The 24,966-nt window shown below is 41.2% G+C and overlaps 1 protein-coding gene across 6 annotated transcripts in view; it reads left to right on the forward strand.

Moving 5' to 3' along the window:
• Positions 1-24,966, forward strand: part of LOC130704559 (ninjurin-1-like) — a 125,711-nt gene that overhangs the window by 26,938 nt on the left and 73,807 nt on the right. Inside the window, exon 4 of one of the 6 annotated variants that reach the window (XM_057539236.1) lies at positions 2,183-3,049. The exons of the other annotated variants lie outside the window; for them this stretch is intronic. Coding sequence (XP_057395219.1) covers positions 2,183-2,250 — 68 coding nt within the window. The 3' untranslated portion in view covers positions 2,251-3,049. Of the gene's footprint in view, positions 1-2,182; positions 3,050-24,966 lie in introns of those variants that run through there. 6 annotated transcript variants of the gene reach the window in all.

Genomic DNA, 24,966 nt, shown 5'->3' on the forward strand with positions numbered 1-24,966 from the left:
CAGTCTAGAGGCTGACATTGATACCATGCCAGAGACCCGTAAGCATGTTGTGCTTTCTCAAAGGTCTTCTCTGTGAGCTGAGCTGCCTTCGAACTTAGAACATGAATTGTATGGTTTTACCTTGAACAAGATTCTGGAAATAGTTTATAAAATAATATCTGCATATAGGCCGCACCTTGGAGAGAGCTCATTACATTCCTGGGCACTGCAGTGCTACCAGATATCATGAGAAATAGAGGCAGGACAAGAATACCAAGGGAGGGTTGCTCAGCATAGATGACTGATGTGACCATTGTGATGATTTGACCAACTCCAAAGTTCATTCCCATGTCACCACTAAAACATTTTTTCCCCTTCATTGCTAATGTCTGAGAGGAAATTTCTTTCCTCTACCCTCTTAGGTTTATTCGTAGGGGCCTGCAAAGTAAACTGACAAACGACAGAATAATGGAAGAAAAAAATAAATTATTTTAATGAATATTTTCTGTGTGAAAGAGTCCAACAGGAAGGAAGTGAAACTCAAAGAAGTAGTTAGACTTGGGGGCTTATATTCCATTTTTAAGAAAGGAAAGGGGGTTTGGAGGAAAGTGAGTAGGAAATGAATGGGGAAACTGATGGGAGATAAGCGCTATTTTCATAAGGTTTGTTTATGTAGACTCACCTCAGTGCCCATTCTCCACCTTTGGTGACAAGAGTCACTCTCTTCTTCCTGGTTCGGGAGAGGGGGCCCCGGTCTCAGGGAAAATTCATGCCCTGCTTTTAGGGAGAAAAGGGGAGGGAAGATTTCTTCCTGCATCTGCTGATTTTCAATGGCTTTCAGCTCAAAACCATATTTATGCCAAAGTGGCATTTTTTGAGGTGGCATTTTTTTTTTTTAATTTATTGATTTTTGGCTGTGTTGGGTCTTCGTTTCTGTGCGAGGGCTTTCTCCAGTTGCGGCAAGTGGGGGCCACTCTTCATCGCGGTGCGCGGGCCTCTTATTATCGTGGCCTCTCTTGTTGCGGAGCACAGGCTCCAGACGCGCAGGCTCAGTAGTTGTGGCTCACGGGCCCAGTTGCTCCGCGGCATGTGGGATCTTCCCAGACCAGGGCTCGAACCCATGTTCCCTGCATTGGCAGGCAGATTCTCAACCACTGTGCCACCAGGGAAGCCCAAAATACTGTTGCTTTTTAATCTCTCCAATAACCCAGTGGAGATAGGTAGTATCTCCATTATACATATGGGAAACTATTTCAGAGGTTAAATGACTTGTCTAATGAGTTTGGCTTCAAAGAAATAGTTGGAACAGTAAGTGTGTGGTCTGTAGGTTATATTGCCTGGGTTTGAACAGATTTGGTGGGGAGGGATCAAATAATTGATGGAATGGGCTTAACTCATACGAAGCACTTAATATTAGCTAGTGTTATGTATTTATCAGTGATTCCCCAACTTTGGGATTTGGTGGAAAAATAGATAAAAAAGGCAGGGGGGGTTAGGTGGGGGTCGGTGGCAAGACTGAGTGGTCTGACTCTAATTTTGCCAAGTGAGGCTATTAAAACACCTACCAGCACAATATTCATGAAAGAAAGGTCATTTTAAAATCCAAGTTGGTAGTGAAGGGCATAGTGTCAGGACTGTTCTTTAAATTGAATAAAACTTCATAAAAGAGGCAGTATAATTCTTATTTTTCTTATTTCACCATGAAGTAGGAACTAGATGTTCTAGAAGTCTCTCTGCAGTTCTGAAATATTTTGATTCTAATATTCATACTCTCCCCTAGTCCTCCCTGTTTCTACACTTTCCCCCATCCGATTTAGAAATACTGTTGACAATCCATAATCTAAGTGAATTTTTACCTAAGGAACCTGTGAATGACTGCTCTAAGAAATCATAAAGACTACAGTCGAATAAAATTGGACTTGTTAAAACAGTGGACACTATAAGAAAGCAGCACAAACAGTAATATACGATCATTCATCTAACAAATACTGTAGTAGGCCCTGGGCGTATGACCAAGCGAACACAAGTATTGGGCTGGCCAAAAAGTGCCTTTGGTTTTTAAGTAAAAATAAAAGACACAGTCTTCATTTTCACCAAGAACTTCATTGAACAACGTATTCACCCTTTTGTTCCACTACTTTCTGCCATTTTCCAGGCAACTTTGTAATTCTATCTTCCCCAAACTTTATCTTTTTGAGCAAAGAACTGTTCCAGGTGCCTTTTACAGTCTTCCAGGGAATTGGAGTTTTTTCCATTAAGAGAATTTTGTAAAGACCGAAATAAATGGAAATCTGAAGATGCAACATCTGGTGAATACGGCAGATGAATCAGAACTTCTCAGCCAAGCTGTAACAGTTTTTGCCTGATCATCAAAGAAACATGCGGTCTTGCATTATCCTGATGGAGGATTATGTGTTTTCTGTTGACTAATTCCAGATGCTTTTCGTCGAGTGCTGCTTTAAGTTGGTCTAACTGGGAGCAGTACTTGTTGGAATTAATTGTTTGGTTTTCCGGAAGCAGCTCATAATAGAGGGCTCCCTTCCAATCCCACCATATATGCAATATCACCTTCTTTGGATGAAGACCAGCCTTTGGTGTGGTTGGTGGTGGTTCATTTCGCTTGCCCCACAATCTCTTCCGTTCCACATAATTGTACAGTATCCACTTTTCATCGCCTGTCACAATTTGTTTCAAAAATGGAACATTTTCATTACGTTTAAGTAGAGAATCGCATGCAGAAATATGGTCAAGAAGGTTTTTTTTTGCTTTACGTGGAAACTAAACATCAAAGCGATCAACATAACCAAGCTGATGCAATTGATTTTCAATGCTTGATTTGGATATTTTGAGTATGCCAGCTATCTCCCACATGGTATAACGTTGATTGTTCTCAGTTAATGTCTCGATTTGATCACTATCAACTTCAACTGGTCTACCCGACTGTGGAGCATACACCAGGGAGAAATTCACAAACTACTTTTGACACGTTCCATCAGTCACAGCACCTTCTCCACACACTGCACAAATCTTTTTTTGCATTTCAGTTGCATTTTACCTTTCTTGAAATAATAAAGCATATTATGCCGAAAATGTTACTTTTTTCTTCCATCTTCAATATTAAAATGGGTATACAAAAATTCACCAATTTTGATGTCTTTTTTTAAATGCATGCTGATAGGACAGCTGTCACATACAATCTAACAAAATTGTTTTTTTTTTTTAAATTTATTTATTTTGGCTGCGTTGGGTCTGTTGCTGTGCACTGGCTTTCTCTAGTTGCGGCGAGCGGGGGTTACTCTTCGTTGCAGCGTGCGGGCTCTAGGCGCGCAGGCTTCAGTAGTTGTGTAGTGCAGGCTTAGTAGTTGTGGCTCACGGGCTCTAGAGCACAGGCTCAGTAGTTGTGGTGCACGGGCTTAGTTGTTCCACGGCATGTGGGATCTTTTTTTTTTTTTTTTTTTTTTTAATTTTATAGCTACTTTATTTATTTATTTATTTATTTTTTGGCTGTGTTGGGTCTTCGGTTCGCGCGAGGGCCTTCTCCGGCTACGGCAAGTGGGGGCCACTCTTCATCGCGGTGCGGGGACCGCTCTTCATCGCGGTGCGCGGGCCTTTCACTATCGCGGCCCCTCCCGTTGCAGGGCACAGGCTCCAGACGCGCAGGCTCAGTAGTTGTGGCTCACGGGCCCAGCCGCTCCGCGGCATGTGGGATCTTCCCAGACCAGGGCTCGAACCCGCGTCCCCCGCATTAGCAGGCAGACTCTCAACCACTGCGCCACCAGGGAAGCCCCTTTTTTTTTTTTAAATTATTTATTTATTTATTTATTTATTTTGGCTGTGTTGGGTCTTCGTTTCTGTGCGAGGGCTTTCTCCAGCTGTGGCAAGCGGGGGCCACTCTTCATCGCGGTGCGCGGGCCTCTCACCATCGCGGCCTCTCCCGTTGCGGAGCACAGGCTCCAGACACGCAGGCTCAGTAATTGTGGCTCACGGGCCCAGCTGCTCCGTGGCATGTGGGATCTTCCCAGACCAGGGCTCGAACCCGCGTCCCCTGCACCAGCAGGTGGATTCTCAACCACTGCGCCACCAGGGAAGCCCGGCATGTGGGATCTTCCCCGCCCAGGGCTCGCACTCATGTCCCCTGCATTGGCAGGCGGATTCTTAACCACTGCACCACCAGGGAAGTTCCACAGAATTGTTTTGCATGAAGTTAAAGACAACTAAGTGCCACTAGAGCCATCTTACAGAAAAAACTGAATGAACATTTTGGCCAACCCAATAGTTCATGCCCTTTGGCCTTTAACTTTTGGATTATTCCTGTCTCCCAGGCCAGGTATGTTCTTGAGGTTTCAAGATAAATATGACATATTCTTAGAGCTTTAATTTTCACTGAAGGAGAAGTGGGGGTGGGAAGATAAGTAATTTATCTGGTAACTTTTTATTTAAAAACATATCCACAAAAAGGAATGGCATGCAAAATGGGTTAAAAGAATACAATAAAGACAATTTTACTCTTGTAAGAGCCAGTTTGGTCTTTAGCTCCAGATTGCATGCATAGTTTCTCTGCCTCTAGGTTGGTGATTCTTGGCATTTAGCTTGCATAAACATCATCTGAGGGAATCTGTTAAGAATACAGATTCCAAGGTCCTAGAGATTCTGATTCAGTAGCGCTGTGGTGAAGCCTAGAATCTGTTTCAGGAAAAAAACTTTTGGGAGATTCCAATGTAGTAGTGGTCCAAAGAGCTGAGAGGCCTTACCTTAAGGATGGATACTTCAGAAGTTCCAGAAAGCAATACATTTAAAAGGGAAGTCCACAAAGTGAAACTTAGCAACATTTCTTCATTAAAAAAAACCTCACTTTTTGCATTCCATCCCTACTGTCTCTGAATGCTGCCAATTTGACATACGTTCAAACTGTAGAGATTAATTCCAGGTTAGTACTGTGCAACAGGCCAGTTTTAGAAAAGTCCTTGAGAAATTCTTGTCAGATATATTGCAAAAATGTTTGCTAGAGGAGGCTGTCCAGATTCTGGTTTTCCAACTAAGGATCTCACAGCTTTTTTGGGTTTGTTTTAATACATTTACATTATCCATGAATGCATAATGAATGGCTTGGAATCTGGCTTAGAGTTGTTATCTGCCTCTAAAAAATAGAATTCCATTTATTGTCTTTGTATCTTTTAGGGATTTCAGGCCTCTCCAGCCAAAGATCACCAGGTATAAATTTGGGTTTACTGACTTGCTGCAATAAGGGAGAATACTCACCAGGGGAACTGTGAGGTGTCTCAGTTAGAGGGTGTCAGAAATGACATAGGATTTGGGCTTGTGTTTGGTGATTTGGGGAAAGTTCAAGGAAGTGGGCCATTGCTCTGCATTGATGTTGGCAGGAAGGGGTGATAATTCCGACAGGGCATTTTAATTCTTATCTAAAATACAAGAAGAATGGGGTGAGGCTAAAACTGACAAGTAAAGAAGTGACAGTCACTTACAACAGTCAGGATTAGGGGGTTGTTTGGTCATTTCTGTGGTTTGGACAATGTTCATTTTTTGTGTTCAGACGTGATTACAAGGGGTCTTGCTTCTGTTGATTTATCAGGGGCACAATGGCCTTGCGTGATGTTGGTGTTCTGTGAAACTGTTTTATGTTCTACTGGGGAACACGGTGGTCTAGCTGTGAATGCTAGGCCAGCTCGGGGCTTTCAGGGTGAAGACAGAAATAGGTAAAATGCTATTATATAAATGAATGGGATGCAGACACTTTCAAAATGTTTGACAATAACTTTGTGCTGACAAGGCTGAGAGGCAGCTATGTGTGGGGGGGAAAAGACTGGGATTACCTTTCCTATGTAGCCTATAATTGCTGTGTGAAGCTGACAGTAACATTCGTAGCTTCCATTTGTTGAGCACCTACTATGTGCCATGATGTGTGTTGTACTAGATGCTTTACACATGTACAACACCTTTGCAACTCAAATCTATTTTGAACATCCCCATTTTACAGGCAGTAACATTCCTGGAACCAGCTAGTCATTAGGTGGAATTGCTGGTGTATTGAGTTGGACCCGTTTGGAGTCTGCTCCATTACACCAGGATGCCTCTGTTCATAACTTTGGTGTCTGTAGGTAGAGCAGTGGACATACAGTACATACTTGGCAGGATTGTTCTGGGATTCGAATGCTATCATCTCTCTGAAAGTACCTAGCATATTAACTGGCTCATGGTAAACAAGCCATAACTAAGAGATTTCCTTCTTTAAGCAGAGTGGAGCTGTCTCTGACCGTGAGTACAGAGTTGATTAGTAGCCTGTGTTGAGTGACTCCAGATGACTTTAACCTCCTGCTCACAAAAAAAGTCAGGCTGAAAAAATTCTTAGTATCACAGAATCAGAATTTTAGAGCTCCAAGATGTTGTCAAGGGACTTCCCCGGTGGTGCAGTGGTTAAGAATCCGCCTGCCAACGCAGGGTACACAGGTTCGAGCCCTGGTCAGGGAAGATCCCACATGTCGCGGAGCAACTAAGCCCGTGCGCCATAACTACTGATCCTGCGCTCTAGAGCCCATGAGCCACAACTACTGAGCCCACGTGCCACAACTACTGAAGCCCGCGCGCCTAGAGCCCGTGCTCCGCAACAAGAGAAGCCACCGCAGTGAGAAGCCAGCGCACCGCAACGAACAGCAGCCCCCGCTTGCCGCAACTAGAGAAAGCCTGCACGCAGCAACGAAGACCCAATGCAGCCAAAAATAAATAAATAATAATAAAAAAAGATGTTGTCAAGGTGCTTTCTTACAGATAAGGACACTGAAGCTTAGAAAGGCAGTTGATGGCCCAGTGTCACACTTAATCGCTGCCAGAGCAAAGCTGAGACCCCAGTTGTTCCCACTCCTAGGCCCCCTGGTTTTTCAGGCCACAGAGTTGCTTCTCTTCAGGAAGCCAAGCGTAGAAGTCACAGGGCACCGGGCCCCAGTTTGCTGGTTGGCCGCCCTTACCAGTCTAAGGGATCACCGCTCCCGTTTCAGGTGTGGGGTCCTCGAGCTCTGGTCTCAGGCAGTAATTGGAAGGATCCTCTCCCTTCTTGTTCTGTAATCCTACTGTGAAAAGTCTCCAAATGCTTTTATTCAGTACAGTCAGCAACTTAAGGGTTTCACCACGAGTTCTGGCAGCATGTTTTGCGGGAGTTAGTACGCGAGTTCCGCACCCGGTGGAGAAAACCGAGGAACGCGCGCAGCGGATTTTCCCGGCAGAGAAAAGAACCCGGGATCCCGCCTCCGCGTCCCGGCCGGTGGCTCCGCCCCTAGAGCGGAGAGGGCGGGGCGTGCAGGGCGCGCGCGCGGAAGCAGGAAGGGCAGAGCTAAGGCGGGCGGGCGCGTGGGAGCCGGCGGTGCAGTGGTGGTCCAGCCATGTCGGCGCACCAGCGGGGCACGGAGTTCGGTAAGGGTCCGCGGTCGCTCCCTCCCCTCTCCGTTGCTCCCAGTCCCCTGTCTCTTCGAGCCTCGCGCCGCCCGGTACCCTGGCCAGGGGTCCCCGTGGCGCGTGCTCCCCAGGGCGGGAGGCGCAGGCTCGGGGGGCCGCACCTGGGAGACACAGCCCTTGCGCACGTGGACCCCGCAAGCCTTGACTCCCAAGCCTTATATTTATAAGCTGAAGGAATAGGAAAGGATTAGACTTTTATCTTCCAGCTCATTAGCTCACCTGGTTGCGAAGAACAGCAACAACAAAAAACCCGCAAAGACCCCCAAACAAACCAGATGAAAACCTCCCTTCCACGCTCCTAATAGAATTATCTTGTGCGGTTTAATGCCGGGTTTCCATAGGTAATTGTTAACACAGCCGTATCCCCAGAGTGATCGTGCTGTTGGAAAAGTTGTCTCTGGACTATATAACTTAATGTAAATTGTATGATTTTTAGAAGTACAGCGACTTCTAAAAGTGCTTGGATTATTTCGCCATTTATTTCATTTCATTGGTGTTCTAAAATATTTCTGGCAAGAAAACTTAGTTTTGATTTCCCAAAATGTGAAAAATTTGTAATTCAAACATAGCAAAACCATGATGGAGCCAAAGGTTAAGGATCTCAGTTTAAGTATTATAGCTTGCATGTCGGTATCCTGGATCTTCAGTTTAGCTCTGTGACTTTGGACAAATAATCACTCTGTGCTTAAATTTCTTAATCTGTAAAATGATTCTAATAGTAGCACTTACCTCATAAAGTGGTTTGGAGATTAAATGAGAAGATTTTGTTTGGCACATTGTGAGTACGTAGTAAGTATATAATAGTATTTTATATATATATAGTAAGTATATAATAGTTTACTAGGTACTCACAATGTACCAAGTAAGTATGTACAGTAATAGTATTAAAAGGAGAGTTCTGTTTTTAGGGGCCAGTTTTGAGAAAATTAGCTATAAATTGTATGTAAGTCATACGGGTACACTTTTTTCTTTAAAAGTGACTGTTTTAATTGGAGTCTAGGCTTCATGAGATGGTCCAGAACTTTTGTCGAATGGTAAGAGCTTGTCTTTATAAAGGCAAGTGATTTCCTCACCAAACTGATTCTCCTTTACTCACTGCCCTTTTAGCAGGTTATATTTTAAACTCTAGTTCTATCTTTGGAATGTGGACTTTAGTATAGTAATAAAGGAGTTCCCTAGATTGGAAGATCCAGAAAGATGATGGGCGGGGGATAGGGTTGGGCTGTAGTTCTTAGTCACCTTGGTATCTTCAGGGTACGGCTGTGTGACTTTGTTCGCCATTTGATGCACTGTTATTTCCCCAAAACTTAGCAGTTTATTTTTCTTTCAAGAAACACAAACCTTTTTCTTTCTTTTTCTTATTGAGGTATAGTTGACATAGAACTTTTTTTACTTTATTTGCAAGAATTAGAATTACATCCATTCATTTGTTGAAAAGTAACAGTATAGACGAAAATCAATTGCTATGTAGAATAATAGTAAATGTGATTTTTATGCAGCTATTTAAATGATCATAGTTTTGTTTTATTCTCTTTGTTTAAATAACATCAGATATATTTCAAGGGTGTTTTTCCTTCATTGGTATTAATCATTAATCCAGACAGAGATTTGGCCTAAAATGCTAAAATAAATTATTTGAAATATTTATGTACTAGGAAAAAAAATCATTCAGTATTAATTTGTGCAGTTTATTAGTTGATGCCTTTTATAGAGTTTTCTAATTAAAAGTCTTTTAAAATAAACACTTTCTTAAAGAAATAAACTTTTATTCCCTTATTACGAAGGAATTCATGTTTATTGTAAAAATTTTAGAAAATACAATTAGAACAAAACTAAAATTATTACTGATACAGTCACTAATTTATATTGTAGTGCATGTATATACTTCTAGGTAATAGACTTTTTTTTTTTTAATAAATAGGTTCATTTGAGACTGAATCTGACCCTCATGATAAAACCTTCAAGGAAAACATTCTTTTATGGACCCATTGGACATGAGAAAGAAAGAACAGACTCTCTAATGTTCATTTTTATGTCAGTGTTTAGTGATCAATCCTATCTGTTTAAGATATTTTCTACTTAAAACATTAATTTCTGATTTTCTCCAACTTATACATAAAGCTAAAAACCTCTTTTTCTTTGGGCAGTGTTTGCCGTTAAGTGGGTAGGTGACAGCTGTGTCCTCCTATGGAGAAGGCTTGACCAGTTTGGAATCAGAAGGAAGAAGAACACTAAATCTGGTCTAGCTCCAGCCTGTGGCTTTGGCCAGGCTACTTGCTTTATTTTGAACAGTAGATCAGCGGTTCTCAGAGTGTGGTTCTGGGACCTACAGCATTAACATTAGGTGACAGCTCATTAGAAATGCAAATTCTCAGGCCACATTGATCTCTTAATGAGTCAGAAACTCTGGGGGTGAGGCCTGGCATTCTGGGTGGTTTTGAAGTGGTTCTGAAATGCACTCAGATTTGAGAACCACTGGCTTAAAGATCTTTATGGCTCTATGGAGTGCTTCTGGCCCTTTGCATTCTATTAAAATGGACCGATGATGTTCTTTTCTTTATTCTGCTAGATGCCTGTTAAATTTTGCCTAAAATGTAGGTGAAGCAGGGGCAGTGATCTTTCTTTTCTTCATTGATGTATCCCAGGCAGTTAGGATAGTGTCTGGCACACGGAAGGCCCACAAACATGCCTGCTGAATGAAGGAGTGAATTTAGAACTACTCCTTGCTTGGGAGCACTGGGGTGTCCACCTGGGCCCTTGTGTGTGGACAGGTGCTGTTCAGTCTCTATCTTCTCCCTCTTTTCTGAATAACGTTACAATTCAATTTTGTTACTTCTGTCTTTAAAGAGACCTCAAGAGGCTTACGAAGGATGTTGGCAGTGTGGCTTCCTTTCAAATGTGATTTTCTTTGGAGGCATCTGGAAAATGGGGATGTTGTATTAGGTGACTTCTAAGGGTCTCTGCTCTGTATCTGTCTTTATATCTGTAAGGTCTTGTGTACAGAAAGGAAATTTTCAAAGATATCTGAAAAACAGAAAAAAACTAATTGAAAACTGATTTTTAAGTGGGACGGGATGGGGACAATTGTACGAATTTCCTGTGTTGCAGTAAAAAGAGATTGTTTTAGGCATATATCCACAATTGGAATGATCAGGGACCATGATTACTGAGGAATGTTTTGCTCCGTAGGGGCATTTTTTGTAATCCAAGTCAGAATAAACAGAAAGGGCAGTTTATTTGCTTAAAATACAGATAAACGAGATCAGTTTTGGATTAGTTGCCAAACCAAGAAGCAAGATGGGATTTTGTATTTTACGAAGCACTGTTATTCATCTAAAAAATAGTTATTGAGTACCGACTGTGAACTGGGTAGTATTACCCTGGGCTCTGGGGATACAAGACGGACAAGGGTAGTCCCTGCTTTCACAGAGCTATGTCCGATCCCTAGCTGGGCATCGAGCCAAAACTACAATTAAAATAAGTGCAAATGTGATATGCAGTTACTTTCCATTTATTTTTGTCTATTTAAGAAATTAGATAGTTGTGCCTAAACTGTACCTTAAATGAGTTGCCATAACAGAGTTCTGGCCCTCTTGGCATTGTAACTTTTATTTTCCCTTTAAGAACTTAGATAAGAATCAAAATGTAAGGAGCTCATTTCTGCCACTTGTGCTAAGGCATAACTTTGGTGTAGAATGCTTCTGATTTTGGTGGTGGTGATTTTTCCACTGCAAAGTTATCTTAGAAAAGTTAAAAAAAATTTTTTTTGACTGGAATCTTTAACTTTAAAGTTAGGCAAAGCATGGGTTGCTTGCACGATAATTCTTTATTTAACACTAGACACTATGCCTAGGTGCTGGGTATAATGATGGTGGTTACCATAGAGCTTTAGTTTTGCACCGGGTACTATACTGAGTGCTTTTTGCATTATCTCATTTAGTCTTCACAACAGCCCTGTGAAGATTTTATTATGATCTCTGTTCTACAGATGTGCAAACTGAGGTATAGAGAGTTTGAAGTAACTTGCCAAAAGCCAGTTAGGCAGAGCTAATGTGGCAGAGCCAGAATTCACACCTAGATGGTTTGGTGCTAACACTACGTGCTTCCCCACTGCAGTTGGTCTATTGGTGCTGCCTGGGGCACTCGATCTGTGATGTAAGAGAAGGCAAGTCGATAGCTAGTGAATAATTTTACTGTGACTTTCTTAGCTTTGATTTGCCTGTGTCTATGTGAAAGATTTTTGTTTTATTACCATAACCTATATCTTTTTTTTTTTAACTTTTATTTTATATTGGAGTATAGTTGGTTAACAATGTTGTGTTAGTTTCAGGTGTACAGCAAAGTGATTCAGTTATATATATATATGTGTGTGTGTGTATATATATATATATATATATATATATATATATATATATATATACATGTATCTATTCTTTTTCAAATTCTTTTCCCATTTAGGTTGTTACATAATATTGAGTAGAGTTCCCTGTGCTATACAGTAGGTCTTGTTGCATAACCCACATCTTAACCATTGCAGTTTGTCTGGGGGAAGATGAAGTTTATCCTGAGGGAGAATGGAAATATCCAAACTTTGGTGGATTATGAGACTAGGCTTAGATGTAACTGAATAAGAAGCTTTCTGGGGTGGCATCTTAAAGCCAGCCCTCCTCTGGGATTTCTTCAGGTAGGTGTGCTGACGTGCCTTAGAGCGTCATGGGGTGGGGACCTGCGCGTGAGCGCCAAGTGGTCAGGGTGTTTTTTTGTTGGTTGGTTGGTTTTCTTTTTCTTGTCTCTTTGTATTTTTGAAAACCCCAGCTCTCATACTCTAGTCTTTGAGCTAACTTTGGCTTCCTGGGTTTAAAAACCAATCGTGTCTCTTGATGTGATCTTTAGGTGTAGAAAGAAAAAGAAAGAAAGAGATAGAGAGAGAAAGAAAGAAAGGAAGATCGAGAAAAATTTTGATAATTATGTTTTGTTGATTTGAGGAGACTTTTTTGTCTTTGTTTTTTGTCTTTTTTCGGTGTGTTTTTTTGGATTTCTAATTTTGGGACCTCTTTTTATAGTTTCCTGAGAACTGGAATCTCTTTAGTTATAAAGAAGGCAGTTTAAGGAGTCTATAGATTTCAGGTGAGAAACAACGTGAATTACCTTTCCAGAATCCCTTTTGTTGTTTATTTTTTGTGAGACAGAAGGGCATTGAAGATTAGGTAAAAATAGAATTAAAAATTTTTTAGATTTCTGCAGGGGATTTCCCAAGTGGAGTTAACTGGAGACTTCTTCTTAACTGTAAAATTGATTTGTGCCGTATTTTAAATTAGTGTGGATTTTATATCTGAATCCAATATTTTTTCTTTTTAATGCTTAGTATATGTATATTTCTTTAGGTTTAATGTGATACTTTTGCAAACATTACCTCTTTTAATTCTCCCAGTAATCCTTTGGGGTGAGTTGTTATTTTCACTTCATAGGTAATGATTCAAATCCAGAACATCTGAGTACAAGTTCTTTATTCTTTGCTTTACACCATAGCTGCCTCTGTGTGTATATGTAATATTCTAGGTACTAGGGAAGAAAGATAATATGAAAATAATTATTTTTATGTAATTCTGATCTTACACATGATGAATTTATTATCTTCCACTGAGTACAGGTATCCCACTGCACTTGGTTACCTTACGCCACTTCACTTCTGAAATGCCTGCGTTAGTACCTGTTTTCACTAACGGAAAGAAATTCAAAAGAATTTTTGCTTTTACAGAAAGTTATTAGACCTACTAACATAGGTCTTCCATAAAAGCAAAATGGCATAATGAGAACTTTCGGAAAGTGGGTGATACTTTTCACTTTGTGCCAGTTCGGCTTACCAAAGGTTTCCTAGAAGCCCTCTACTTTCAGATAGTAGGGGAAGCCTGTATTGATTATAAACCAGAATAACAAAAGTTTTTTGCTGTACTTTTTTTTTTTTTTTTTTAACTTTAAAGCAATGTCAAACTTTTAGGAAAGTTGTAAGTGCAGTAGAAAGAACTTTTTCCTTTGAACCACCTGAGGAACACGGTTGACTGACATGATGCCTCACCACCCCTGGATACTTGAGTATTTCCTGTGGGTAAGGGCAGTTTCCTCAAAGGCTGCAACAACCCTGCAGTCCTCAAAGTGAGACCTTTAACATGGATACATTATTACCATCCAATCCACCAACTTCATTCACGTTTGGCCAGTTGTCCAAACAATGTTTTTTATTTAAAAAGATCCATTTCACAATCATATGTTGCCTTTAACTGTTGTGTCTTTTTAGTCTTCAGGCTGAAATGATTGCTCAGTGTTTCATTGACTTTTGCAGCATACGGGCCAGTTACTTTATAGGATGTTCCTCCGTTTCTGTTTGCAGTGTTTTTTTCGTGGTTAGATACAGATTATTCATCTCTGGCAGGAATTTCACAGAAATGATGCTGTGTTCTTCTCATTGCATCCTGTTAGGTAGCACATGATATTGATTTGTCTCATTATTGATGGTGTTCATTTTGATTATTCGATTAAGGTGCTGTCTCCTGGGCTTTACCACTGTAAAGTTACTTTTTTTTTTTTTTTTTACTTTTTAACCTTTGTAATTCATGTGTATTTTGTGTGGTGGTACTCTGAAACTATTTAAGTACCCTGTTTCTCTGCAGATTTTCAATTTATTTATGTTTGTTTATATTAGTATATATTTGAGGTTTCCTATTTTTTCCAAATGGGTTGTAATTGTTACTATTATTATTATTATTATTATTATTTTTTTTAAATTTATTTATTTATTTATTTTTGGCTGTGTTGGGTCTTCGTTTCTGTGCGAGGGCTTTCTCTAGTTGCGGCAAGCGGGGGCCACTCTTCATCGCGGTGCGCGGGCCTCTCACTATCGTGGCCTCTCTTGTTGCGGAGCACAGGCTCCAGACGCGCAGGCTCAGTAGTTGTGGCTCACGGGCTTAGTTGCTCCGCGGCATGTGGGATCTTCCCAGAGCAGGGCTCGAACCCGTGTCCCCTGCATTGGCAGGCAGACTCTCAACCACTGCGCCACCAGGGAAGCCCTACTATTATTATTTAATACTCAAATTGTTTAGATTTTGCTAAGGGGAGCCCCTTCATCCTAGTTTCTCTCTCTTTTTGACGTGTACCATTATTATTATTATTTTTTTAATGTATACGATTATTTTTGAAGTACTTCATTCTTTTTTGGCTTAACAAGGTGTCCCAGGCTTATCTTATACTTTCCCTGCCCCAGCACTAGAGTCAGCTCTTTCTCCAAGGAACGTTTCTTTCAGTGGATAATCGTATTTAGATGCCAGGATCTGGGCGGTAGGTATGCTCATGGTGACTGGAATGTCTCTGCTCCTAAGCCCCTTACTTGGTAGAGCTAGAGAATATGTACACACATACACCCACACATTTACTTCTGTTAACTGTCTACTTATCATCTATCTATATCTCTCTATATAGTGAAAACCATGAGTTCAGACTGATTCCTCCAATTCCAGTACAGTGCCACGGATTTGTTCCATTTTTCTCTCTTTGCATATTTGAAACCCTTCACATGCTGGGCTTTACATACTCCACGGCCAGTAGACATTCTTCTTGACTTACTCAGGTTCTGACACTCTGAGCTGGGTACCTTCATCCAGCCTGGGCTCCGCCTGCCTGCATCAGGCTGCTGCCCACATTGATACCCCCCAGCAGGTCTATCTATTGCTCTCTGGATCAGGCTGCCCATCCATGTAGATAGCCTCCTTTTCCTGCTTGTCTCGACTCCCACGTCTGGCTACCCCGTCCCTTCGTGCAGACACCCTCTGTGTTGCGATTGGACTCTGGCCTACCCCCCCGTGCTTAAGTGCCCCCCTAGCTTGTTGGGCTCCCATAGCCCACTCTGGGCCATAGTGAGTCCCCCTCCTGACCTGGCTCAAATGACTCCCACCCTCCCAGGGTGGGGGGTTAGGACAATTGTTTAGGAGGGGGAGGGGACCAGAATACATTTAAAAAATTTATTCTTATGTATTATAAACTTATACACATTTAAAAAAAAAACCCCCCAAAAAAAAACAAAGTAGAGTTCCTGCTGTTCCTGGCACTGGTTACTTGTTGCTCATGGTAATGGCTGGGATACCAGAGTGACCATAGCCTGGTCTCTGCTTTCCTGAAGCTCACAGTCAACGAAGGGACACTGTCGTGTACGTCATCACAGGAGGATGCAGGTGACCATATAGAAGGAATCAGATCGGAAAGTGATGGAGGAATTTACAGATAGTCCAGGGGAGGTTTTTGGAAAGGATGGCTGTGACAGGGAGTAGTTTCTGCAAAGGAACTTACCCAGAACAGCCTGGCATGTTTCATTAACTATAGGAACCCAATTTTCAGATTTCTAGTGTAATCTTCTCATTCTGTAATGGCTAACAGTAATATTTTAGTGAAGAAAGAAGGAAAAAAAACCCTTCGTATTCTACGTATGAAATTCATCCACAGAGTCAATATAATGATCATGTACGCTTTTAGGTTTTAAATTGGGCATCCTTTTCTGAACTCGAACTTTGATTTTACCTTAGAAGTCTTTTACCATTTGCTTATAAACATGAATGGTGAGGCTGTGTTTTATTGTTCTGATACTGTTTTGGTAACCAGAAAGAACTATAATCATGTGGGTTTGTTGTATAATTAAATAATTAAAAGTTTTCCATGGTGCCTGCTAATTAAAAAAAAACCATTTTTTTTTTTAAAGCATCTGAGCTCTGTGGATTTTAATTGTTAGGAGGGAAGGCGAACTTCAAGCGCTCATTTGAAATGGGATACCTCTGCTGGGAAAGAAAGACTAGTCAACGAGACAGTGGAGAGAGCCCTGGAGGATGCGATTTAGACGTGTCACTAGAAATTGTTTAAGTGGAGAGCGCTGGCCCTTTTAAAACGCTGCCTGTCACTGGAGGATTGGGTCACCTTGAAATGTGTTCATCTTTGAGTTAAAGGCATAAAAAGGCACTTTGAAATTTTTCAGTTAACTTTGGTGTGTGGTGTGTGTGCACCTGTGAATGTACCTCTCCTCTGCCTGCCTCAGCCATTAACAGTCATTTCCCTGGAAACCAAAGTGGTCGCACGAGAAGGATAAATGTTTCATCTCTGCTCCAACAAACTATACAGATTTTTAAGTGCTGAGACTCTCCTGGGCTGCAACTTCTGTCTTTGTAGAGTCAGGCCTACTTCCCCTAAAGCAAAGTCTGAGATAAGAGCAGCCTCTGGTCATTACTTCCTAAAAAGGTGCCGCTTAAGTGGTGCTTTGGTTCTCCTGGAATGTGGTTAATAATGTCAAGATTGTGGTGTTTAATGTCTGGTAAAAATATCCAAATTAACTGCTCTTGTAATTCAGATTCAGGTAAACTTTGCAACTGAACACCTAGTGGACACAACTCCTGCCCCATGGCCACAAGGCAGGGGTGTGTTTGTGGGTGTGTAAGTGTGTGATTTCATTCAATGTCTAACATTTGGCATTGAACTAGGTGTCTGGCATGTTTAAGGTCTGCAGACTATTACCTCTGATGTAGAGATCCTTGTATAAACATTACTTAGGAATATGTCAAACACTGTTTCCTAGGGAAATAAATAGTGTCCGCATTTATAAAGCTACCTCTTTTATTTTTTTAAACATGTCACAGTTTCACAGCAGGAAGGCATCTTAGGTATCAGTCTCACAGATAGCACCTTGTATTACAGACGAGTAATTGGAGACCTAAGGAAGGTAAAGCTATGGTCACAGGGCTGGTTAGAGGCAGTACTGGACTTGAGACTCAGGCTCTGTCTTTGCTGATTTATTCCAATAGATTGCGTTACCTCCATTTACCGTTAGCTTTGTAGGAGCTCGGCTGGGCTCTGGCCCTGAATCAGGATCACCTGAGATGCTTGTTAAAAATGCAGATTCCTGAGCTCCACAATAGCTTTCGTTACCCATATGAGAGGAGGAGCCCAGGAATCTACATTTTCACAAGCTCCCCAGATGGTTCTCATGAACACTGCAGATTTAGAACCCTGCAGTAAGCCAGAGTGACCCACATCAATTAGAGTTGCAGGGAATCTTCCGTTACTATATTCAGTTGGCTTGTATCCGCGGGTTCCGCATCCCTGAAGGGCTGATTGTACTGTGCCATTTTCTGTAAGATATTTGAGCATCCATAGATTGTGGTATCCATGGGACTCCCGGGACGAATCCTGTGGATACCGAGGGACGACTGTATTACTTTTTTGAGAAATCCTTTCTCTGTCACTTTTACCTTTACTTTAATATCTTTTATATGTCATAGTTTTTTGTATTTGGTTACCAAAGCTTCTGTAAGCAAATTTGGGGAGAAGTTAGCCTTTTATTTTCTAGTTGAAATATGTCACCAAACGTGCAAAGCATATTGTGAAGGCATATTGGAAAAATCAGGAGTGTAAGGCAGTTAAATAGGTGCATATATCTGAAAAGTGCATTGTATCTGAAATGGAGCATATTTTATTCAAATAATGCCAGTGGCTAAATGGAAAAATATAGTCAAACAGTGGTCCTGATGATGATTTTGGAAACTTATCCAAGAGTATCTTCTCCATGGTCTCAGAGACTGGAGGGGGAAGACCCTAAAGATCCCAATACCCACAGATGTGATATTGTCTACCAGAAAGAGTAATTTAGTTAATTTTCTGGTAGGAGAAAGAACATATTCATATTTCCTTGGAGATTATTAAGTTTGTGTTGTGGACTCAGGGAGGAAGGGGACAATCCTCTATATATTTGTATTTGACAAAGTAGCTCCAGCTCTGTCTATTTTGGCGTTTTGAGGGGAGATTTTTTTTTTTTCTTCAGTATTTAGGGAGAAACTGAAATGCTTCTGATAATTTTCCAAAGAAACAAGAAATGTATTTTAGTCTTGTATCTTTATAAGCAGAGTTTATTTTCCTTTTTCAAAAAGTTTTGACTCTTCAGGAGGTAATTATTACTATACTCTCAAACCCTTCCATCCAGCACGTATATGTAGAGTACCTAGTGCACACTCAGCACTATCCACATCTTTGTGAAAGAGACGAGGGCCATAGAAGTTGGGAGGCCCCGGCCTTGAGAAACTTCTCTTCATCAAACTTTGAAGTGTCACTGGGAAAGCACAGAGCTTTACTCTTGCCAAGGAAGGCAGACTTTGCTCATCCTTGGGATATGCAGTTGCCCTGTTTCAAACAATGAACCCATCAACATTGTATTGATATTTATTACTAACATTTAAAAATACTGTGGGGAATCTCTTGGCGTGAGGCAGAGATCTCATATGGGTTTTATCAGTGAAAACACCTCATGGATCTGGCTCCAGGAAGAAAAAAATCACAGTTTCATTCTGCAGATGAGTATTGTTTGGCTGGTTGTAATATTATGCCAGTAATTACATAAAATAGAGGAGCTGTGGGACTTAGTGATTAGCATGTAGAGTCTAGACAATGGGCATTGGTGCTAATAATACAGAAGATGCCTCAGAGAAAAAGCAGACTTCTCTCTGCTTCTGAAAGAGAGTTAAATTGTTTTGGTGCCGACAATAGTACATTTACAGGTCAAGTGAAATCAGGCATCCTGTGGAGTGAATGTCGGGGGATCTGTACTTGGCCATGTATGCTTCACCCAGTGCATTGTGGTTTATCAGGAAAGGATACAGGATTGGGACCCAGGCATTTTGGTCCTTTCTCTGACAGCATCTGGCCATGTGACCTTGGGTAGGGGACTCCAGTGCCCTGGCTTGTGCTTTCCAAATCGGTGCAACAGACATATGACAATGTTCGTTGATCTGTTGTAACAAATGTGCCACTCTGGTGGGGGACGTGGATAATGGGGAGGGTATGCCTGTGTGGGGCGGGGGGTAAATGGGAAGTCTCTGTACCTTCCACTCAGTTTTGCTGGGAACCTCAGACTTCTCTAAAGAGTGAAGTCTATTGAGAAAACAAAACAAAACACAGACACATGATCTCTGAGAGTCCTTCTGGTTCTGAAGTTCTTTGAGTCTTCTGGTCATTACTTAGAGTTCCCATTCTGTGGAGCTGTAGGTCTGCGATGGTCTCTGTGCTTGGAATTCATACCTTTCCCTCCTTCTCCGGTCATCACAGTCCTCCCGGGCTTTCAAGGCTCTAAGTTCCAGTGGTCAGTTTTTATCCCCCCCATTCCGTGATGATTGGACATAGTGAAATACACTATTATGTATTTTCTTTCTCTCTAGATGTTTCATGAATGTACATCTGGACTTCACAAGTCTTTCATGCAAGCAGAGCCTTTTATTTTGTATTCATTCCTCTGCATGGCAGAGTATTGTTCAGTCTTAGTGTTTCATTCATAAAAAGTACCTTGTAGATTCACCTCTTCCTCTTTTCTTCTATTCCTACACTTTGCTCATTCTATCACAAAGCTAAGTCATGACAGTGGTCTTTCTCATCTGCCCCAGGAAAATCCATATTTGATTAAACTTTTCCTTATAGCTGTTTGTTCAAGTAGAACAAATTACGCTTATCTTCTCATATTTGCTATTTTGATTATTTGGCTCCTTTAGGATGTATTTCCGTTTCATGAAAAATAAAAAATCTGACTTAGTCAAATTAATGTAATTGCGGTCTTTAGTAGAAAGGCATAATTGAATTGGGGGGACAATCAAAGAGTGCTGTCACCTACTGTATGGCTCAGGGAACTCTGCTCAATATTATGTAACAACCTAAATGGGAAAAGAATTTGAAAAAGAATAGATACATGTATATGTATAACTGAATCACTTTGCTGTACACCTGAAACTAACACAACATTGTTAATCAACTATACTCCAATATAAAATAAAAAGTTAAAAAAAAAGAATGAATCCTTTTAAGTAACTGAACCATATATTAAAAAAAAGAAATAGTGCTGTCAGGAGGTGATGAATGCGTTTAGCCACATAGGAATTCTTACAAGACTGGAAGTGGAAATGTCTGTTACAATCTGTTAAAGTTGCATGTCAAATAGTTGAATTAAGTAAATATGCTTTTCACGCTAAAGATTTTATATACGGCATCGTAGAAATAGCTTGAGTTTGGAATCATAGAGACCTGTTTGAATCTTAGCCCTGACATGTGCTGTGTGACCTTGGATAAGTACTTTAATCTCTGAGGTTCAGTTTCCTCATCTATAGAATGGACCTGTTGCCTTCGTGGCAGAATTAGTGTGAATATTCAATGAGAAATATAGTTACATCACGCTTGACTTGATGAGTGACCAATCAATGGTAGCCATTATTCCAGTAATCTTCCGAAAATACAGCTTTCATTATTTCACCTCCTCTGTTAAAGGCTTGCTTCATTTCCTCTGCTGTTCACCACTCATCTCCTGAGGTCCTTTGCCTTGTCTTATGGCACCTACTGACTTCTGTCCTGTGTTTGCATGTTGTAGTGATGCTTTATATAATAAGCTGCTTGAGGGTAGCATCTGTGTTTGTTGGGTCTCTGTGTCCCTCATATTACATAGAACAGTAGTTTTCATGGTGCCTGTAATTGTTTTTATTAGTGTTTGTTAAGTGAATGAATAAAGAAGCATTAGTGCCTTTTCTAGCAACTTACAATGCCTGTTGTGCGAAGCCCAGACATTTTGCTCTCTCTCTTTGAGGATCCTGGATCATTTGGCCTGTTCCTGTTACCCACACCTTCCCCCTTGGAGGTCAAGCTTAAATCCCTCCACTCTCCTGAAACCTTTTCTTATTCTTGTTTAGTAGATGTCTTTTAAATTATTTTGATTTTTTTTTTCTCTGTAACTTTGCTTCTCACCATATTGATTACCTGTTCCTTAACACCAAAGATGATAACTCCTACATAAGAGGCATACCTATCTGAAAACTTTGGAAAATGAATCAGTGTGGAGGTTTTACTCTTTCAAAGTATGAATGAAAAATGTTTAAAATTAATACCATTTAGGATGAAATTTTCCTTAACTTAAGTATCTTTAAAAGATGTTTTTGCCTAATAGGTAGTATATAGTCATCATAGAAATTTAAAAAAATGTATAAATAGAATGAAATTAAACTTGCCCACTATCATACTGTGGAGAAGCAGAACTCTGAAGGTTTAGTCTCTGTGTGAAGTAGAGTGCACTGGGTAAAATTTAATTGTTTTTTGGCGACTTGGAGGATCATCATTACAAGCATGTAAGTCCTTGTAAGTACTCTGTATCGTAAGTACTCAGTAAATATTAACTTTTAGAAATAAAAGGTATAAATGGACTCCTGAGGCTTTTAGAGCCACTTTTCTCTAAAGTGCCTGGGCTGCCCTACTTTTTTGGTTCACTGAGTGTATTTTTAATAAAGTGTTTGATTCCTCTCGTGTGATCAGGATGTCACTCTTCTGCTGTGGAGATCTCCACCTTCTGATTTGCTGTTTTGAACATGCACTAGGCGAGAAACAAGAGCATCGAGGTTTCTAGAATTGTGAGAAAACTAAGAGCAAGAGGGTTCTGAGTGGAGGTTCCAGCAGCCTTCCCCAGTTGGGGTCTGCAAGAGAATTAAGCCTTAATGCCCTAAGGCATCCATCATGTATAATGAAACAGTTTCTCTCTGATGCGTTTGGAAGGGTACTAGTTTTCTCCTGGGAGGAATGAGAAAGTAGTCATTCACATTTATTATTTGTTCTCTGGTTCAGATGAGGAACTGTGGTTAAGAAAGGCTAAGGCTCTCCAGTGAGTCGGGTGCATAAATGCCATCTGTGATGCTGTGAAATCTCTATTCACAGATCAGAGCCCTTCTCTTTACTTAGCTTGTGCTTCTTGGTGACATGCCAGAAAGGTACAGTTGCTGCTTGCCTGATTTTTTTTTTTAAAACAATAGTTTATCTCATGGCACCAGTTCTATGTTGGGCTCCTGTAGTGTTCTTAATAAATATCTGTTGACAGACCAATTGATTGTTTTTTACGTTTTTATTATGAAGGTTTTCAAACATTCACAGAGATGGAGAGATTGCGGTAATGAACCATATACCTATCCCGTAGATTCAACAGTCATAGTTTGCCACACTTGCTTTACTAGTCCCCCTTTTTGCTATAGTATTTGAAAGTAAATCCAAAATGACATCATACCATTTTGCCCCTACTACTTTGATATATATCTCTAGAAAACCGCATTGTTACAGAACTACTTGATCATTATCATGCTAACAAAGATAAACTTGATTTGCTTAGAATATTTTGAAAGGTAGATGCTCTTGCTTTCATGAATATGGTACTATGAATACCATTACAATAAAAGTTAATATTGATTGAGTCCTTAAAATATACAAAATCATATAGCTAAGTACATGCATTAGCCTGTACTTTCTTCCTCCCAACAATTTTATATAGTCAGTACCATTTTTATCCTGATTTTACAAAGTGAAGGGGCTGGGTTTTGAGAGGTAAGGTCTTGCCTATAATCGTATAGCTGGCAAGAGTGGTGGGCTGGGACTTAGCCCTAGTCTGTGTGACTTGGGAGACTGCTCTTAACCTGAGAACTACCTTGCCTCTTTATATACTTATTTTTAATATTTCATACTTATGTTTGTTATTCTTCATATAACCTCACATTCCATATATGACCAACTGCTAATTACCAGTCTTAATTGGAAACCAGTGAAGGTAGACAGGAAATCTATAGATAATCTCCAAATGTTATTTTAATTAAGAATTTTAAAATTCTTACTCATTATTCCTCTTATATAGGGGTTTAAAAACAAGAGACAGGGCTTCCCTGGTGGCGCAGTGGTTGAGAATCTGCCTGCCAATGCAGGGGACACGGGTTCGAGCCCTGGTCTGGGAAGATCCCACATGCCGCAGAGCAACTAGGCCCGTGAGCCACAATTACTGAGCCTGCGCGTCTGGAGCCTGTGCGTCTGGAGCCTGTGCTCCGCAACAAGGGAGGCCGCGATAGCGAGAGGCCCGCACATCGCGATGAAGAGTGGCCCCCGCTTGCCGCAACTGGGGAAAGCCCTCACACAGAAACAAAGACCCAACACAGCCAAAAATAAATAAATTTAAAAAAAAAACAAAAAAAAAACAAGAGACAAAAAATTACTTTAAAATTCAACTTTTTATATATTTATAATTTGGATTATATGGTGGACATTGCCATGGGCAAGCAATGGGGACAGGAAAAGGCCAGGGGCCTAGAGCAACCTGTTTGGATCATTAACTCCTGGGTAATCAAGAGTCAACTGGTGTTATGGATACTGCTTATGGAGCAGGGGAAATTCTGCCTGTGGGGCACCTGCCTCTTGCTGTGAGCTTTCCCCTGAACTGTCTGTTTGGAGGGTGCCTTTCCTCTTGTTTAAGAGCTGTCTGGGAGAAGAACAGAAAATTCCCTTCCCACCAATGTGTGAGAGATGGATGGTGTAAAGAGCCACTTTTCCTAGGAAAGTTACCTTTAATAAGTACCAAGGAATGACAGCTGTGCAATTTGAAACATTTAACTAGAGGGAACATTGGGTGGTGGGGGGCCTTCTTGCTATTCCCGACATCTTGCCATTTTGACTTCTGTCCACTCTGCTGGGTACAGTTGACCTTACGTAAGTCTCTCAGTCTTCTAGGGCTGTAGCTGTTAAATCCTCCCCTGCAGACTGGAGTAGCCTTGTCTGCGAAACTTGGACCAGACCCAGCTCCTGTGGAGAGCTGACTCAGTCACGTGACTGCAACAGGTGCTTCCAGTTCTGGAGCAGGCGGGGGGTGGGGGGGTGGATTGGGGAGGGGGTCTGTGTTCCTGGGGTGCACCCCCAGGGGGAATGCTTCCCGAGGAGCGTGGCTGCAGAGATGCTCTTGTAGAGCTGACTCAGCCTAACTTCCGAGTTGGCAAGTCTAATCACTTCTTGTTTAAAGTAGGGGTGCTGGTGCTTTCACGGTTTTGATGACTTGTCACAGAGCATCTCAAAGCACCAGCAAAACCAGCCCCCTCGTTAAAAACCTGTGCCACAAAAGAACTTCTTCCCGAAGAGAAATTGCAGAAGGCGATCAGGTGCTGCTGTGGGAAGCAGTGTTTTGAATCAGCACCCAGCACGTGGTGATTGCCACTCGAATTCCATTTTGGACAGAGGTTCCCAGGCAGTGTTGGCAGTCACGGTGCTCCATAATGTGACGGGGTTGGTTTGTTGGTTTTGGAAGAAAGTGTCAACTGGAGCCCTGTCTGCTTACAGTCAGGGTGTTTTATTTTATTTTTTTTAACATCTTTATTGGACTATAATTGCTTTACAATGGTGTGTTAGTTTCTGCTGTATAACAAAGTGAATCAGCTATACATATACATGTATCCCCATATCCTCTCCCTCTTGCGTCTCCCTCCCACCCTCCCTATCCCAACCCTCTAGGTGGTCACAAAGCACCGAGCTGATCTGCCTGTGCTATGCAGCTGCTTCCCACTAGCTATCTATTTTACATTTGGCAGCGTATATATGTCCATGCCACTCTCTCACTTCGTCCCAGCTTACCCTTCCCCCACCCCGTGTCCTCAAGTCCATTCTCTACGTCTGCGTCTTTAT

This window comes from Balaenoptera acutorostrata (assembly GCF_949987535.1).
Source record: "Balaenoptera acutorostrata chromosome 6 unlocalized genomic scaffold, mBalAcu1.1 SUPER_6_unloc_1, whole genome shotgun sequence".
Lineage (NCBI taxonomy): Eukaryota > Metazoa > Chordata > Mammalia > Artiodactyla > Balaenopteridae > Balaenoptera > Balaenoptera acutorostrata.